The sequence below is a fragment of the Salvia hispanica genome, chromosome 2 (genome assembly GCF_029641045.1).
Source record: "Salvia hispanica isolate PSC_SH4W2 chromosome 2, Shi_PSC_v1, whole genome shotgun sequence".
NCBI classification, from domain to species: Eukaryota; Viridiplantae; Streptophyta; class Magnoliopsida; order Lamiales; family Lamiaceae; genus Salvia; species Salvia hispanica.
Genome location: NC_142693.1, coordinates 14859663 through 14877361, shown reverse-complemented (window position 1 = coordinate 14877361; position 17699 = coordinate 14859663). Strand labels below are relative to the sequence as shown.

Here is a 17699-nt window from a genome sequence, read left to right as displayed (position 1 = left end):
CACTCCCCTCCACCACTGTACACCTGCTGCGGCCGCCGCCGTATCAGCCACGCCCCAAAAACAATATACAAGGATTTAATGAAATAAAAATATATGGTCTAATTTTCTCATCCTTTACATATTGTCATTTTTTTTAAAAAAAAGGTTGCTTCCAAGTTTACATATCAATTCAAAATTTAACCTTTTTTTTTTATAACAGGTCTACCTTGAATCTAACGACAGATTACACACGGAGATAACTCTATAGCTTCCAACATCTAATTGAAATAATCAAACACACACCCTTTTGGAGAAAATCACACGAATAGATATTTGCGACTTCAGCTAAAACTTAGGCGTAACCAAATTAAACAGTATTGTATACTTTAATTTCGTGTGTAGCAAAACCCTAATTAAAATCACTTTCACTTGTCGACATACAAGATAATTACGTCGTCTATTATTGTAGGAGTAGTACTTAATTTCCAACATTAATTTCTCAAGATTCTTCATCTAATTACTCCATGACATACGTATTCATTTCAGTACCAACTTTATAGAACCATTAAAAATTTCAGCGTTTTGGGTTAAAGAAAGTCAAATTAAGTTTGTGGTCATGCTTGACTTTGCTACTCTATATATAATTACTTCAATAATTTTACAACACAAACTGATTTTATGATTTGTGAAATCCTGCATAATTTATAATTAAGCACCGATTTGAAAATTTGAAGCTTTCACATACCAACCGAGTACATCCATTTCTATAGCAAATCAGAGTACGATACAAAAGTATTTGTTTTTAACTAAAAAACAGTTCAATCAACCTTTTTGTTGCACGTAGCCCATCTCCAAACCAGCTCACTGCTATCTCCTGATCATAAAATCACAAAAATTATTTGGATTGCAAAAGTGAATGATTTACAATGAAATGAGTTATTAAAGAAAACCTTGATTCATGAGTAGAAGTGGATTGCGGCCGAGGCTGGCTCAGTTGAAGCTGGATGGGTGCATAATCATAGAGAGCCAAACCACTTGGAACCTCAAAGGTGCTGTGATTTTCTGCACCATAAGCCTACACACATCATGTTATAAAATTAGATCAAAATTAGTTTCTTTTACAAATTAATATAACTAATTTTTTAAAATTACCTTTGTGTACAAGTCCTTGTTTTGTTGTTCAATAAGTTTCACCTTCTTATACAGCTGAATGTTTTCTTCATGGATCAATTGTCCCTGAAGTTACTTTCAAAGTCTTAATTCGTTCTAAGGCGTGCGTGATCAATGTATATACGATCGATGTGTCCATACCTTTCGGCTAAGCTGTTGAATCTCCTCACTTAATATTTGTTCCTGTAGTAATAAATTTGTAAGACAAATACTATTGAAATCATGTGTTTAGTTTGGAAGTGAATATATATATATATATGAAACCTTTTTCATACGAACGCCTCGCAAACTCAGCTCTAGTTGCTCCTCTATCCTTTGAAGATCTTTGACGCTCAGTCCATAAAGCTCTTCCCCCATCAGTTTCCTGCTTTATTTATCATGTCAATCCAATTTTATCATTTACATAATTTATTTTACTTCAAGCCCTAAAACGTACCGATGATTTTCCTGCAGATCGCCCAACTGTTGCCTTAGGGTTGCTGCTTCCCTTTGCCAAAACTAAGCATACCAATGGAAATTAAGTTAAGTAAAATTCATCATATATAATCACAGTTTATTTAACCTAATGTTAAATTTCATTCAAGTAACTTATCTCATTCGAAAAAAAAATTGAAATGAATCTAATGAAGTAGAAGAAGCAAATTTAGTGGCAGAATGTTACCTTGATCTCAGATCCCGGATTGAGGAGCTGTTGCTGATCCTCTTTTGCCTTAGTGTAACGCTCTATAACTGATTTCATGCTGCCATCAAAATAATACATATGATAGAAAATTCATCAGCATTTGACTATAAAATCATTCATAGATATTTGCATCTATCACCATTTGATTCGAAAATACTTTTTAGGCCACAGACAATCACTTAATTTTCCACTTTATTAGTGATTACTTCAGACAAAATGTATAGCTTAGCATCCAGAAATTAAGATACCATGATATTCTAATAAGTTATCATCACCATCTTTATTAAGCCCTTGAAAGTAGAAATGAAATGTGTGGTTTTTTAGATCTGAGATGAATAAATTAACCGTACTTGTTCTGAAAAAGCCCGGAAGGACAAAAGATAAAGATTTTGCAATTTTATGATGATTAGGTATAACCTTCTAGTTAACCTCACCAAATGCTTTTTTTCAATCTTCATGAAACTAGACTTGAATAATGAGAATCACATGACACTTGGACATAAAGAGAGCACATGACACTATATACACACTTCAAAGGTACTCAATTTTACTTCTCTCCTAATTTTTTTTTCCATTTTAAATATAAAAGGAGTAATTTTCAGTTAGGGGTAATGTCAAGTAGTACCAAATTTACATGCACTCAATTTTAGTACTTTTAGATTTATATTGCTATAGCCTATAGCTAGGGGAAAGTGTAAGTGTAACCCAAAGAGAACAACTTGAATAACTTCTTCTACATAATTAAGTGAAGTGATTGTAATGTCTACTAAATAGTAACATGATGAGGTTGAAGAGTGAAGAATGGTCAAGAAAAAGATACACACATAAACACATATATAGAAGCAAATGTAATGTGGATTAGTTTAGGAGGAGGTGTCTCATGAGTTTAATTTCCTCAAAAGATACTGATAATTAAAGTTTAGTGTCCAATTTCACGAGAGATATTAAGATAAGTGGAATGCGAAAGATGATGGATGATGATGATGATCGGCCTACCGTTTAGTGGAAATTGTGGAGTGTAGGCCATGCTATATTATAACACACTAGTGCTCATTACAACATCTGTGGATGCTGCATACATTATTGACACCATATATTCTATATTAAATGGGTACTATACAAGCAACTATAACAAAAAAAAAATAATGACTTACCAGATAAGGTTAAATTTCATATAAAACATTTGAAACTTAGGATTATGTGATGTATCTTCCTCAGGTGACACCGGATTTGGGGCTTAACAATTAAATAATTTTAAAAAAGATTTTTTAATTAAATTCTTATTTGTCATAACTGTGCTAATATGATTGGTGGACAGCAAGTTGATCAATAGAGTATTGGGAAATGAAACAAGTACTACAAGAACTTATAGTAAAACACAATTAACATTAAGCAAATGTTGGATGCTACAGTATATTGGTTTCCTTTCACTATCCTATAGTATATCTATAGTCTTATTCAAGATAAGGAAAATTTCATGACAGTCACTTGAAAAGAAAAACAAAACATAATATATTGCTTATGAAATTAGAATATGTTAAACAATGCAAATGGTGTATTGCAGTTAAAAACAAACAATATACTAAGACTGTGATTATAGGATAGATAACTCATCTATGTTTGGAATTTCTACGACTGAAAAAAATCTTGATTCCTAGAATTCCAAGCATAGCCAAACAAGAAATCTTGAACTGAAAAAAAAAAATAGCTAGTTCAAATATTAACATTGAGTTTCTTTTCTAAAAAAGGTCAAGGTCAAATGCCAGAAGACATTATTATTGATTCCTATTTTCTGAATACCCAATGATCATATAATTGAACATGTAACAAAGTTATCTAAATTTTAGAATTGAGTCCCCCTTTCTTAATAAAATCCAAAGGGTTACATATATCATAGATTAAAGCTCTTGTCAGTAGGCTTTATATTGTAGGGACTAATTCATCTCTATCTACAACTTTAATAATTAATGTTATAATAATACATAACTAATAAAAAGGTTATAATATTACTAAAATTTTTAACTATATATAGAAACTTTAAATGTAGTCCTTCTGGTGTTAATTTACCTAACAAACAATATAATTATAAAGTTGTGTGCATGCACCGTCCAAGTAAAGCTAAATTGTTGATTCCAATCAATGCTATTATCTTTACCTTGTCACAACACAAGACAAAAGACATACAGGAAACGAACTTTGCTTTATTAATAATTAATGAGATTTGATTGAGGTATCTGATTTTAATGCAATAGAGAATGTACCAAAACATTATCTTCTCATCAAATAAAACCTTAAACTATCTCAGGGGCTGATGGAATTACCTAAACTACCAATGCAAGCCAACCAAATTGTTTCCTCCCATCAAACAAGAGCCAACTCCAAAAAGAAGAACTATTTGATATATGCTAGTAGTTTCATTTATTTATTTATGGAACATGAAGCTTTAAAATCAATAATTTGAAATGCGATTTTCAAGGTGTATATATCTACAACAAAGGAGGCTATCTAGAGTTAACTTACACAATGTTTATACTTAAAAACACACATATAAATGACTTTCCTTACTAAAACATCATATTCTACATAATTATATATAGGAATATTATGACAAATATAATTACAGAATTATATTTATCCTCTTTCCTTTTGCAATGTATCACATGAAGAAAGATTAAATGAGCAACTTGGATCCTCTATTGCCATATACCATGGCATCTTACATTGCACTCAAGATGATTGACATATGTCAATATTAATGGTTTATGACTTATGATTAATATAAGGAAAATATATTTTCTAGCATCTCAGAATCTTGAACCCTATAGATTGCCACATGTCATCCATCTACGGATGCAATAAGCATATCACACAAATTGACTATAGATGATCTTATATACTACTACTATACATCTTACTCGAGTATATATATACCATTGCCGTACAATTTTGGAATAGTCACACATCATTCTTGGCATCTTACAAGACATTATGGAATGCAAGCAGATTATTATAACTCTCCCTCTTGAACTGCTATACAAGAGCATATAAATAGATAATAAGGCCTAGCTATATATATAGCTCTCTGAGAATAGAGAAATATAGAGTGTTAGATGCTTATACTTGACAAACTCTTGAAAGATGGATATATTCGGTAAACAATGGTATCTTATTCGACAAATCGTCACGAGCTAATGAAAAAGAGAACTAAAGATTTGTCTCTATAAATAGAGGATTGTTCCATCTAGCTTCATATTCAACTCAGATCTTATTGTTTATGTTTATAACATGATATTTTGTTTATGTTTATAACATGATATTTCATTCATTTTTATCATATCTTCATATGATTGAAATTTTAACTACGCCTCAAGAAACCATAGAAAAGACACATTTACATACAGTATATTTCATTAATTTCTTCGTTAGAAATGATTGAATTAGATATAAGACAAAAAATCCATACTATATAACTCTACAAAGTAAAGAGTTATTTGAAAAAGATTAGACTTTTCATACACAAAACTTAAATACTTCTTCCACTAAGATGTTCAAAAAAACTAAAAACACTTTAAATTAAAAGTACCGAGCATCCAATTTGAATCTTTCATTTAATTAGTCTATCATAAACAAAATTCCATGCAAAATGGTCCTAAACAACTAATCAAGATTGATTTGAAGTATATATTTATATTTAATTTCTTGATGTTAATATTGTGTAGGAGACAGAAACAGAAATCACACATTGAGCATTCTTGATTTAGAGAGAAAGCAAACCTGGTATTTGAAAATTCATAGAGTTTGCCAGTGCTTGAAAATATAATAACTCCAACTTGTGCATCACATAGAATGGCAAGTTCCTTAGCCTTCTTCAACAATCCGCTTCGCCTCTTCGAAAACGTCACTTGCCTACTCGTTGAGTTATCGATCCTCTGAATCACGATCTTCCCCCTCCCCATTTTTCTTCTTTCTAGGGTTTCTTCCTTCTTCCCAATTGTTAGATCTAAAAAACCCCAACTAGGGCAAAAAGATGGAATAAATTAAGAAAAGAAAAGAAAAAAGGTTACTTTTGTTGAGCTTAGAGATGAAGTCTGCAAATCAAAGGGGTGAGAAATTTTATTTGAGGCTGATATTGAAGTCAAGACAAGCCCTTTTTATAGAATTTGTTATAGTTTTGGATTCCAAAACTATCTTTTGGGTTCTTAATTTAGAATAGTGGAGAACTCGAGGACCAATCTATAATTATAAAATTGAAAAAGCAAGGGTAGTTTAATGGCGCCGTCGCCTTATAAGGCAGTGACACGTGGGGAATCCTAAATATTTCTATAACAGGAAAAACTTTATTCCAATTTAAGTAACTTTAAAACCTTAAACTTAACAGACCCATGAAAGCTTTGGGCAGACATTTCAGAGATTTGCTATTGATTCTTTTGGCATTTTTCACATCTTTCGAAGTCATTTTGGAACTACCAAGTGACATACCTCCTTACGGCTAGGCTTTTTATACTTTTTCCCATTTGTTATTTTCTTTTCACTTTTGCTAAATACATAAAAATTAATTAGTTCATTGCATAAAATATTTGGATGAAACTAAATCATAGTACTTGGTGCCACAGTTCATAATGCAAGCCACCCTGGCTTCTATTATTTTATGTGAACTGATAGGATAGATCACTTGCTTATATATTTGTGCCATATGCATTTAATACTTTCTCAGTTAGTATTTAGTTTTAAAATAAAAAAATTGATCGCAAATTAATGTTTTTAAGTATGATGTGATATTATTGATTCATTGTGCATAAGAACAAGTTGAACTACGTGCAAATTTAAACTCATTAACTTAAGACTCTCTGATTCATAATTTAAAGTTCCATTTTGTCATTTTAGGATATTCATAATTTAAATTCTCATTTGTTTTTTTAATTTATTTTAGGGAAGTGGACCCACCATTCAATAAATTATTACACTTACATTTTATTATAAACTTACTATATAAAAATAGAGCTCACATTTTATTAACTAATTTTCCATTTTTCTACACAAAATCAAACAATTTCTTAAAATTCTTGTTTAATCAAAATGAGACTATAGATAATAGAGAGGGAGAGTAGTTGATAAGATGACATATCATTCATATCCTGTTTGGTTCATCTGAATTAGCAGGTGTTGTTTGAATTTCTATGCATCTCAATAACATTAACCATAAACAAGTTTTGACTTATTGAAAGAATTCCCTTTTATTACCATCTATAAGATGACTTGTTTGGAATAGAAAATATGTAAAAAAATCGAAATAATACATCAATAAACCAAGTTTCAAACTTAGCATGATAGATTTATACTCGATATAGTATTGATTGTACATAAACGAATATATAACTAAGACTAGATCTTGATACTATCTCATATCGTAAATCATGAGGCAAGAAGTTTGGTACCACCACAGAGATTTGAATATTGGAAAATATTTCATTTTCTTTCTTTGGAATCTTTTAATGTTGGGGTTGCATCGGTAGGCGTTCTCCAACAATGATTATAGTTAAAGAAATAGAGCAAAAAGATGAAATTCTATTGGCTTAGGCCACGTGAAGTCGATTTGGTGAGCCAATGAGAATCTTTTGAAATATATAAAGGGGTTCCTTGAGAAAAGGAAAGCACCAAATTCAAAGGGATAAAATTATAAATTAGAGGAAATTCCATGCTTGTAGACAGGTGTCAATCATCAGCAAATGATAGGAAGTCGAAGACCCTAAAATCAAGTGTTTTAATCTTTGGACAATTTATCACTCCAACAATGGAAATGTCGACACTTCTGACTCTCAAACCCTTTGAAAATTGAGTTCTGTTTATTTCATGTAAGAAATATATATATGTACCAGATCAGATATAATTTTTTGGAATGGGGGAACTATGCTCCTTTTCATGATCTATGTAACATGCTCTTTTAATCAGATGCAAAAATCGTGATGATCAATTTCTTCCTATATTTAAAAGTTAGATTGTAAGGTTCACTTGAGTGAGAGAATTCCCGGGTGGAGGTTTTGTGGTGGATCTGTAATATAGAAGTGATTTTTAGAGTTTATTGGCTGCTTGTTTGGAACTACTCTAATGTATAGATTATATTATCTTGGAGATTTACATCTTTATTTATGATAACCACTATTGTCTTGTATATACCATAGCATAGTATAACTACACGTCTACACCTTTTTTTATGTTCAAGTCAACATAGTATATTAGTATTAGTAATACATTCAGATATAGTATATTCTTTTAATTAAGACAAAAACATTTAGAGGTCTTTACATTTTATTTCGTAAGGTCCTTATATAAATTTTTGTTTCATTCAATTTTTGTATAAATGCATTTTGTTTAGGTTCTTTCATAATTTTTTGTTTCATATCCTTATATTACTGTATTTTGATTATAAAAATAAATATAAAAATTTAATTAATAAAAGAAAAGAAAACTAAATCCCGAAGTTCGTTAAATCAAGATTTAACCAAATTAAAAATGAAAGTATAAAAACCTATTAAATCAAAATACATCAGATCAGTATAAGGACGTAATGAAACAAAAAAATTATAATAAGACTTAATGATAGACTGTATTGGTACAAGGACCTAATGAAACAAAATGCATTGGAACAAAGACTTAATGAACCAAAAATTTGTAAAATGACCTTGAAATGTTTTAGGACAAGGAGGGTTAGTTTCATAAATGATTATCAAACTATGATAGTTCTATTATGATGTTCTATTGAAGTTTAATTTAATTTGATTCTAGGAATACTCTTTGTGAAAGGATTTGTCATGTTCATCAAAATGCAATCTTGGTAACCTTAATGTCTTCATCTAATCACTTTTACTTTTATCCATCACATACTTTACTCTTTCATATCTGTCCTCCTTTATTCCTCTCTTATATTTCATTTTATTGCATTTAATTCACTCAAAACATTTTTTTAAATATGTGCCAAAAAGTTTTATCCCAATTTAGTTAGAATGGTGGGAGTAATATTTTTGTGCAATCATAATAACATTTTCCTCCACTAGAATGTTTTTGAAACATACAATTTCCTTAGTGGCTTCAGATGCAACCACATACTTAGCTTCCATGGAGGAATCTGTGATGCATTTCTGCTTTATATTCTTTTATATTACGGTTTCATAGCTGAAGTGAACATATAATTAGATGTAGATTTCTTCTAATTCTGATCAGTTTAAATATCTTAATCGGTACGAAACTCATAATATAACTTAATTATAGTTTAATGAAGCTCATAATACAATTTAATTAAGCCTAACAAATTAAAGAGCCGCCTACAGTCACGTCTTCTTCTAGATTTATGTTCTTCCCCCATCGTTTCTATCTCAAATATTATGTCCCAAATATGTCTTCATATTTCCCTATAAAAATTACTAGTACAAAATGGAATACGTTTTGTAGCATCGATGGAGGGATTTTTTCAACGCAAAACTAGATTTTGCCACAATTATTGATGTTGGACTTAGCAAATTTTGAAATTACTAACATAAATTAACAATTTGGAAAAAAAGATATTACGTCATAGGCAAAGTTAGTAATGTAATCTCCCATCCCATTAAAATATAGACTTCTTCATTTTGGATTGTCCTATAAAAATAATCCCTTCTATTTTTGGTAACTCAAATTTATTTATTTTTATGCTACTCTCCCTTACTTTATCAGGAGTATTAAGAAAGAGAGGTGGAAAGAGAATTGGGCTTGAAGTTTCTTTGTTGCCCAATTGGCCCCAAACCAACGATCACAAAATAATGTTTTTGGGCCCACGATTTTAGCCCAATTCCTATTATAAAATACGGAATATGCCCATGGAACATTCGGGAAAAGGAGGGGGCATAAGTTTCCAAGTAATTTCCTTCGTGGTCACTTTCTAGAAGTTAATTAATCCATTTAATTATATTTCAGTCCATTTTGAAGTCAAATTTGGTCTACCGATCTTCCCCAATTGGGAACTCGAGAATTTAATGGACATATATTTATCTAATCAACTATGACAAGTGTTATTTTTATTAAAAGATTGACATAGTACCTATTTTTATAGGTTAAATTATATATATGGTCGGAACATGGTTGGAAATTCAATAGACATGTATTTGGAAATTCATTTTATATCAATAGTTAGCCGGCAGTGATGCAGGTGGCTGCATATACTTGGGTCTAATAGCAAGAAATAGCCGAACACATAAAATTTGTTTAGATTCTTTGAGCTGTTCATTTAATTATATTTATGTCAATTTTGTGAATCTGTCATCAGTTTTATATTTGGATTTTGGATCATAATTTGGTTGCCGAAAAGTATAGGTTTAATTTGATTAACTTTATCTCTATGCTTGGATTAATTGTTATTGTAGCTTCCCTTATTCTTAATTCATATACACTTAAAAGCTTAAAAATTGACTAAGCCATTTAAATCATGAAATTTGATCAAATTCTGTTTTTTCTTATAAACACTTTCATATTGAAATATTAACTTATGAAGTTTCAATCTTTCTTAATAGTCTCATACTTGCACAAGATGTTGTCTTTTAATGATGTTACAAACATCGTGAATCATTAAAATAAATATATTTTTTTATTTACTTTATTTTCTTGGTTTTTGAAATATTGTTAATTTCTGCATGAATGAGATAATTGCAAAAAAAAAAATGAAACTTTTGTGATTTAATATTCTATTTTAAAAGATGATGACATAGACTAGAATTTGACTAAACTTCTTCATTTAAAAGACTATTAACCTATAAAAAATATATTATACGTCGATCAAAATGAATATGTACTGTAAGAGTTAGATTTACGAAATTAATTAAAGATCCTAGCTAAGTTCGAATATCACTATCATATTTATAGGTGAGTTTGATATATCTAATTTTTCATGTATGGTGATCCATCTTATGTGATTTATGGGTTGTCGCTCATAACATTATTAATTCCAAATCAAAAGATAGTGACTACAAGATCTCATGAATTTAATAAAAAAGGTAATGGTGCATTTTCTTCGACAATTAACGTATGATAATGTTTGAAATAAAATGGACAACTCACATGTTTATATGAGCCCACAAATAAATGGGAGTGTTGTGTATGTAAATGGACTTTTCTAGTCTTCTAGATCGATTGGAAACCAGTGGATGGTTGATTGTGACAAATGAAACCAGACTACATGTTCAAAATTGAAATTCACAATATAATTTCCCAGCTAACTACTGATGGGTTTTATTTACTTTTCTTTTATAATGAAAAAAGTAAATACTCAATTTCAAATTTTCATTACATCCATAAGCAATGTGTGTCATATATATGACCCATATTTTTTTAATGTGTAATTGATAAAATAAGAAAGATAGTAAAATAAGAAATATAGAAAGAAGAGATCTATTTGTTAAAAATGGACCAAAATGATGAAAATGATTTATTTTTATAAGATAAAGGGCGTATGGAATGAATCATATGGAGACAAACATTTAATAGTTGGTGCATTTGGTGAGTGGGACAATAGTATTGGACTCAATTTGGGATAAAGGTAAAGGTCAAAAATGTTAACGGTATCGGTCAATGAAATACATTGGCTGCAGGCTCCATATGAATCTTAAATTCTTAATTAGAATGGAGTATAAGTGTATAACTTATAACAACCTCCAAAGTAGACTAAAATCCTTACAACATTCTTTTACCATTTTTCACACGAAAAATTGTAAGTCATCCTTTGCGGTCAACATCTATAGTGTTGTGAAATAATTATATAAAAACCTCTTAATAGGATAATTTCTCACAAAATTCATAATTGATTTATATCTTAGGAATTACTACTATGTATTCTGAGAAATGTGGTTCACTCTGGTCTTTAGGTGATTCAAATCATTTTGAGAAATGACTTCTTCATAAAATTAAGAGTGAACTTCAAAAATGGTCCCTGCACTATGGGTTTATCTCGAAAATGGTCCTTGGACTTTAAAAATATCACCAGTAGTCCATGGACTAAGGGTTAATATCAAAAACGGTATTTTGAGACGAAAATGCCCTTTTGAGGGGTTTTGAGGGATTTGGGCAATTTGGTCTTTTTACACTTTTAACATTTTAAATCTGATATTATTTTAGTTATTTACTAAATCTGATATTATTTCAAAATTATCATTCTTCGTCCCTTTTGTCATCCTTCACTTTGTTTCTTTATTTCAATATTAGATTTAATTTTACAAAATTAAATTTTAAATTTCAATTTTTAAATATCAATAAATTTTTTTAATTAAAACTATTAATTCATGGACACTATAAATATTGATTGAAACTATTAATTTTTGTTATTTAATATAATATTAAGCTGAATTGAAGAAGTACAGAAAAATAATATTAATCGTGATGGAAAAATAAGAGCTATTCTATTTAGCTTTCGTTCGGTTGTTATAATTGCTTGTGATTGAATATTATAAAGTCAACTAAAAATTTTGTATAGGAGTATTTTTGTTGAAATTTTCTAGTCATTTTGATTGATTGTTTTCAAATTAATAAACGAAAATTATATTAGTCTTACATTAAACGCATATTTATTTCAAAATAAATCGTGTTATATTGTCTATTTATGATTAAAGCTATTAAATATTGATTAAAACTAAGACGTTGTTATATCTTATTGATTGAATATTAGACACTATCAAATATTGATTATGACTAATAATTTTTGTTATTTAATAATTTTTATAATTAAAAAAATTTATTGATATTTAAAAACTGAAATTTAAAATTTAATTTTGTAAAATTAAATCTAATATTGAAATAAAGAAACAAAGTGAAGGATGACAAAAGGGAAGAAGAATGATAATTTTGAAATAATATCAGATTTAGTACATAACTAAAATAATATCAGATTTAAAATGTTAAAAGTGTAAAAAGACCAAATTTCCCAAACCCCCAAAACCCCTCAAAAGGGCATTTTCGTCTCAAAATATCGTTTTAGATATTAACCCTTAGTCCAGAGACTACTGATGATATTTTTAAAGTCCAGGGACCATTTTCGAGATAAACCCATAGTCCAGGGACCATTTTTGAAGTTCACTCTAAAATTAATATTGGGCTAATGATGTGTCTTTCACCACATGATCACTTATTTATTCCATTTTTGTCTTTATATTAGATGCATCATATTATGTTAAATAACAGAGATAACATTAAGGTAATTTGTTCTACTAATAGACTGATAGAGTATGATATGATTGTATTCTACTCCTGTTATACTATGAGATATGGCATATCCCACTTGAAAGGTTAGGTTTAAAATTGTACATATTTTAAAAATTTGTAGAAGAATTACGTTATCAAAGATTTGTAGAACAGGCTATTATCAGTCAATTATTAGTACTTTCTCCGTCTTTTAAATATTATTACATTTTAACTGGGCATGAGTTTAAAGAAATTTAATGGAAGTTTGTTGAAAAATTTAGTGATATGTGGGTCCCACTTTTAAATATACTGTGTTTTACAATAAAATGTTAGTGGGAATGTGTTAGTGAAACGTAATATCCACTAAAAAAAATGGTAAATAGTGAAATATAACAACTTTTATGGGACTGGCGAAAATAAAAATATGTGACAAATTTTCGGGGAAGAAAGAAATACTATGATTTATGGGATACCCGTACTTACCAATCATAAGAAATACGCTCTTAATAAAACATACTCTTATTACAGACTTTAATTAAAAAAATTTAAAATTTAATGCAGCATGCTAATTATTGAGACCTCAGACCAGGCATGGCATACTTGTTAAGATTAATTAATTAAGCAACAAATCAATCAATCGATTAATACATTAAAATATGGTTGTTGAATTAATTTAACTGATTGACATTCATTACGAAATAATAAAACAAGGTCTGACTAATATGCTGATTAATTAATAAATCAATCTATATCAAAATAATTATTCAACTAATTAGTTAAATTTTATTCTCATCGTTATTAGAAGTCTTATATTTCAATCAACTACCTAAATTCATATTATTTAGAGTATAATATTGCTAATTACTATAACTATTACCAAATCCAATAATAATTTAAGCTTATACAAACGATGTGAAATAAAAACTCAACGATAGGACTCGAGGAATGTATTAAAAAAATTCAAGATGAAAGAAGAATGTCAAGAAGAAAAGGCCAAATAAAAACGTGTAATGAAGGGAAGCTACCATTGTAGATTGAAGTCAACATATGTTGTCTCATCTTTCCATATAGCAAATAACGCATGTAATTGTTGTTTATTGAAATAGCGCGTTAACACAGTACAAATCTCTCTTATATAAAACCCCTCTCTCCACTCTTCGTTAAACCCAAGAATCTCTGTTTCTCTATTTTAAGTTTAACCAACATTTCTAATTTTCTGCAATTGGCTGAGTTCTGGTGCTACTCAGAAGATAATAAATTTCAATTCATCAATGGATGACATTTTGGGTTTGCTAAGGATTAAAGTTGTGAGAGGCTTCAAACTTGCTAAAAGAGATGCCAGAAGCAGCGATCCTTATGTCATTGTTCGGATGGGCAAGCAGGTTTGAATATCATTTCCTTTATTTAACAAATTTGTTTTAGGTATATGTTTAGAAATCTGTTGGGTTGCAAATTCATACCATATCGACCAAGAAACAATTAGTCTGAGGCCTTTTAAAATGAAAAAAAAAAAAATGTGTGCAGACTTGGTCCAAAGCGAAAAATATTAAATTAACGTGCAATTGACGATCTTGTCACCTTAAACTTCAAACTAATAAGCTTTCGTCTTTATGGAATGATCAGAAGCTAAAGACTCGAGTGGTGAAGAAGAATCTGAACCCGGAATGGAACGAGGAGTTGACTTTGACCGTTGCCGATCCAAATCAGCCCATCAAATTGGTAGGTTGATGTTAATTCCATCCTCTCTTAATCAATAATGTATCCTTAAAATTCAAAAATTAATATGGGCTTAAAATGCAGCAAGTTTACGACAGAGACACGTTCACGCTGGACGACAAAATGGGGGATGCAGAGTTTGATATAAAGGAGATGGTGAGGGTGCTGAAGATGGAGTTGGAGAATGTTTCAAATGGGACAGTGGTGAGCAAGGTTGTGGCAAACAGGGAGAACTGCTTGGCAGAGGCAAGCTCTATTGTGTGGGAAAATGGGAAAGTGATGCAGAATATGGTGTTGAGATTGAGGAATGTTGAGTGTGGAGAGGTAGAGCTGCAGCTGCATTGGATACATGTTCCTGGCTCTAGAGCTCTCTAGTACTCTTAATTTAACCTTTTATGTACATACTTTTTCATTTTATTTTTATGTTGGGAAGTGGTATTTCTTAATATGATATGATATGAATTGAATTGAATGTGTTTTTGTGTTTAGAATTTGGGGTTGAAGTGATATGAAGATATATAGTATGAGTACTTGAATTTCAACTTTTCTACAAAGACTTTGGACGCCCTCCGTACATGATTTAAAGAACCCTTTTGCCATTTTAGTTTGTCCACGATTTATAAGAACCATTTATTTTATTCCACTTTTAGTATGCAGATCCCACATCCCACCAACTTTTTACACTCACAGTCCAATATAAAACTAGTACTTTAAGGCCATGCTTGGTATGATGGAATGGAATGGGGGGGGGGGGAATGGAATGGAGATGAGAATGGAATGAAGGTGGGAATGAAATGACAATTCCATTCCATTCTTGTGCTTGGTGAATGTAAGGATTACAAATGGAATGAAATTGTTATTCCTTGATTGATTTCATTCCTATGCTTGGTAATTACAAAATAATATATGAATGGAATGGAATGAAATATGAATAATTAATATGTTGATTCTATAAAAAAAATATTTATTCAAAAATATTTTTGTCAATATTTTGGATCATATAAATTTGTACGATACACGTAAATGAGTGTGTGCATATGTGGTGTATGCATGTGTTGATGTGTGTGTGTATATGTGGTGGTGTGTGCGTATTTGTTGCTATGTGTGTTGTTGCGTGTGTGTTGTTGTGTGTTGCTGTGTGTGTGTTGTGTGTGAGTTGTTGTGTGTGTGTTTTGCTATGTCCGTGTTGTGTGTGAGTTGCTGCGTGTGTGTGTGTGTTTTGCTGTATGTGTGTGTTGTGTGCTGTGTGAGTTGTTGTGTGTGAGTTGCTGTGTGTGCGTGTGTGTGTTTTGTTGTGTGTGTTTGTGTGTGTGTCTTGTTGTGTGTGTGTGTGTGTGTTTTGCTGTGTGTGTGTTTGTGTGAGTTGTTGTGTGTGTTTGTGTGTGTTTTGCTGTGTGTGTGTGTGAGTTGCTGTGTGTTTTTGTGTGTGTGTGTGTGTGTGTTTTTTTTTTCAATTATTAAAAATTTTAAAATTTTAATTTATGCTAAAATTGAGAAGATATTAAATTTAAATATAATATTAAATAATATTTATATAATTTTGTTAAATTTTAAAATAAGAAGAAAGGAAAATGAAATGGAATGGAATGACCATTCCTTAGCTAAATGGATGGAATGGGTATTCCCATGTGGAATGGAATGACCATTCCTAATGGAATGGTGATTCCTATGGAAAAAATTTATCAAGCAAAGGAATGGAATGGAGGTAGGAATGTCATTCCATTCCCCCATTCCATTCCATCATACCAAGCATGGTCTAAATGAGTCCCACATTCCACTCACTTTCTCCCTTTATTCTTCACAAAGTTAAACAATTTCTTAAAACTCATGCCGAGTTAAAGTGGCTCTTTAAATGGTGGACGAAGGAAGTATTACACTATCTGTTACAAAAGCTCAAGTTCTAACTCACTTATTAAACTGTCCAAAAGCTACCATTTAAACTAACGATAAAGCGTATATATATAGTCAATAAAAAAGCTAAACGAAAATTAAAACCCAATCATATTCATATTCATATTCAAATCCATTAAAGCTAGTTTAGAACACAATTAAAAGATAAACTCCTATTGCAAGTCTTCATCGCAAGAAGCCTCACCCCTTCATCGGGTTGGAAATTGAGGATCTCACGCACAGAAATAGAATGGTCTAGCTTCGCTATTTTGAAGAATTGGTGATCATGCATGAATTTATTAATGGGGTTGATCGAATCATAGTGATGTTAATGAAGAACCAATGTAGTCCATTGTCATACACGATTTTGAAATATCCAGTCACGGGTATCATCATAATTATTCGACCCCCTTTTTTGGTAAAAGTATAAAGCAACTTTATTGGATGAAACTGTGACACATGAATAACTTTATTACTTGTATGGATATGAAAATACCCCCTTTTTAATCAATAAAAATGCTTCCGTATGAAAAAAAAAATGTCGCCCATAAAATTGAATTTATTTTACTTGAATTTATATTAGGTTGGTGTTTTAGTGGGCGCAAATTATATCTAAGCCCAAAACATCTAAGTCCATTGATACAATTATATACAAATAGGTTTGGTGGAGCAAAAGTATGGGGCTTCACTTGGGCCTACTCCAGTGAGGCCCAACCATATCATGCTCTTACATTATTTGTTGTAAATGAAGAATTTGGAAATATGGGCTTTAAGTTTAATAAATTCATCATTACTCCAAATTATTTTCTAAATGAGATGATACAGTGAGTAAAAATAAGGGCTATATATAGAATTATTCTAATCTTTATGATCTTTTCTTCCGTCTTACAGTATATCAACTCCACTCTGAACAAACTAAGGTGTGTGTTTTATTTTTTCTTGATTTATCTCCACATTTTCCAGTTTCTAGACCCATTGTACGTTTTATTTTTTAGACCCACTTGTCTACACGAAGAATGTGAATCGTGTCAATATTCAATGTAAAAAAATTTAACACGTTTAATAT

The 17699-nt window shown here is 30.4% G+C and overlaps 2 protein-coding genes across 2 annotated transcripts; one reads left to right on the top strand and one right to left on the bottom strand.

Moving 5' to 3' along the window:
* Positions 1-698: 698 nt before the first annotated feature.
* Positions 699-5963, bottom strand: AGL21 (AGAMOUS-like 21). The gene is made up of 8 exons (XM_048100232.2): positions 5606-5963; positions 1811-1889; positions 1586-1647; positions 1414-1513; positions 1291-1332; positions 1132-1215; positions 930-1054; positions 699-853 (listed from the first exon to the last, which is right to left on the bottom strand). The coding sequence occupies exons 1-8, from the start codon at positions 5785-5787 to the stop codon at positions 847-849; spliced, it is 681 nt and encodes a 226-aa protein (XP_047956189.1). The 5' UTR covers positions 5788-5963; the 3' UTR covers positions 699-846.
* An 8159-nt stretch (positions 5964-14122) lies between these two features.
* LOC125200315 (protein C2-DOMAIN ABA-RELATED 7-like) lies at positions 14123-15285 on the top strand. The gene is made up of 3 exons (XM_048097985.2): positions 14123-14409; positions 14651-14746; positions 14828-15285. Exons 1-3 carry the CDS (start codon positions 14299-14301, stop codon positions 15116-15118), a joined length of 498 nt encoding a protein of 165 aa, XP_047953942.2. The 5' UTR covers positions 14123-14298; the 3' UTR covers positions 15119-15285.
* Positions 15286-17699: the final 2414 nt, after the last annotated feature.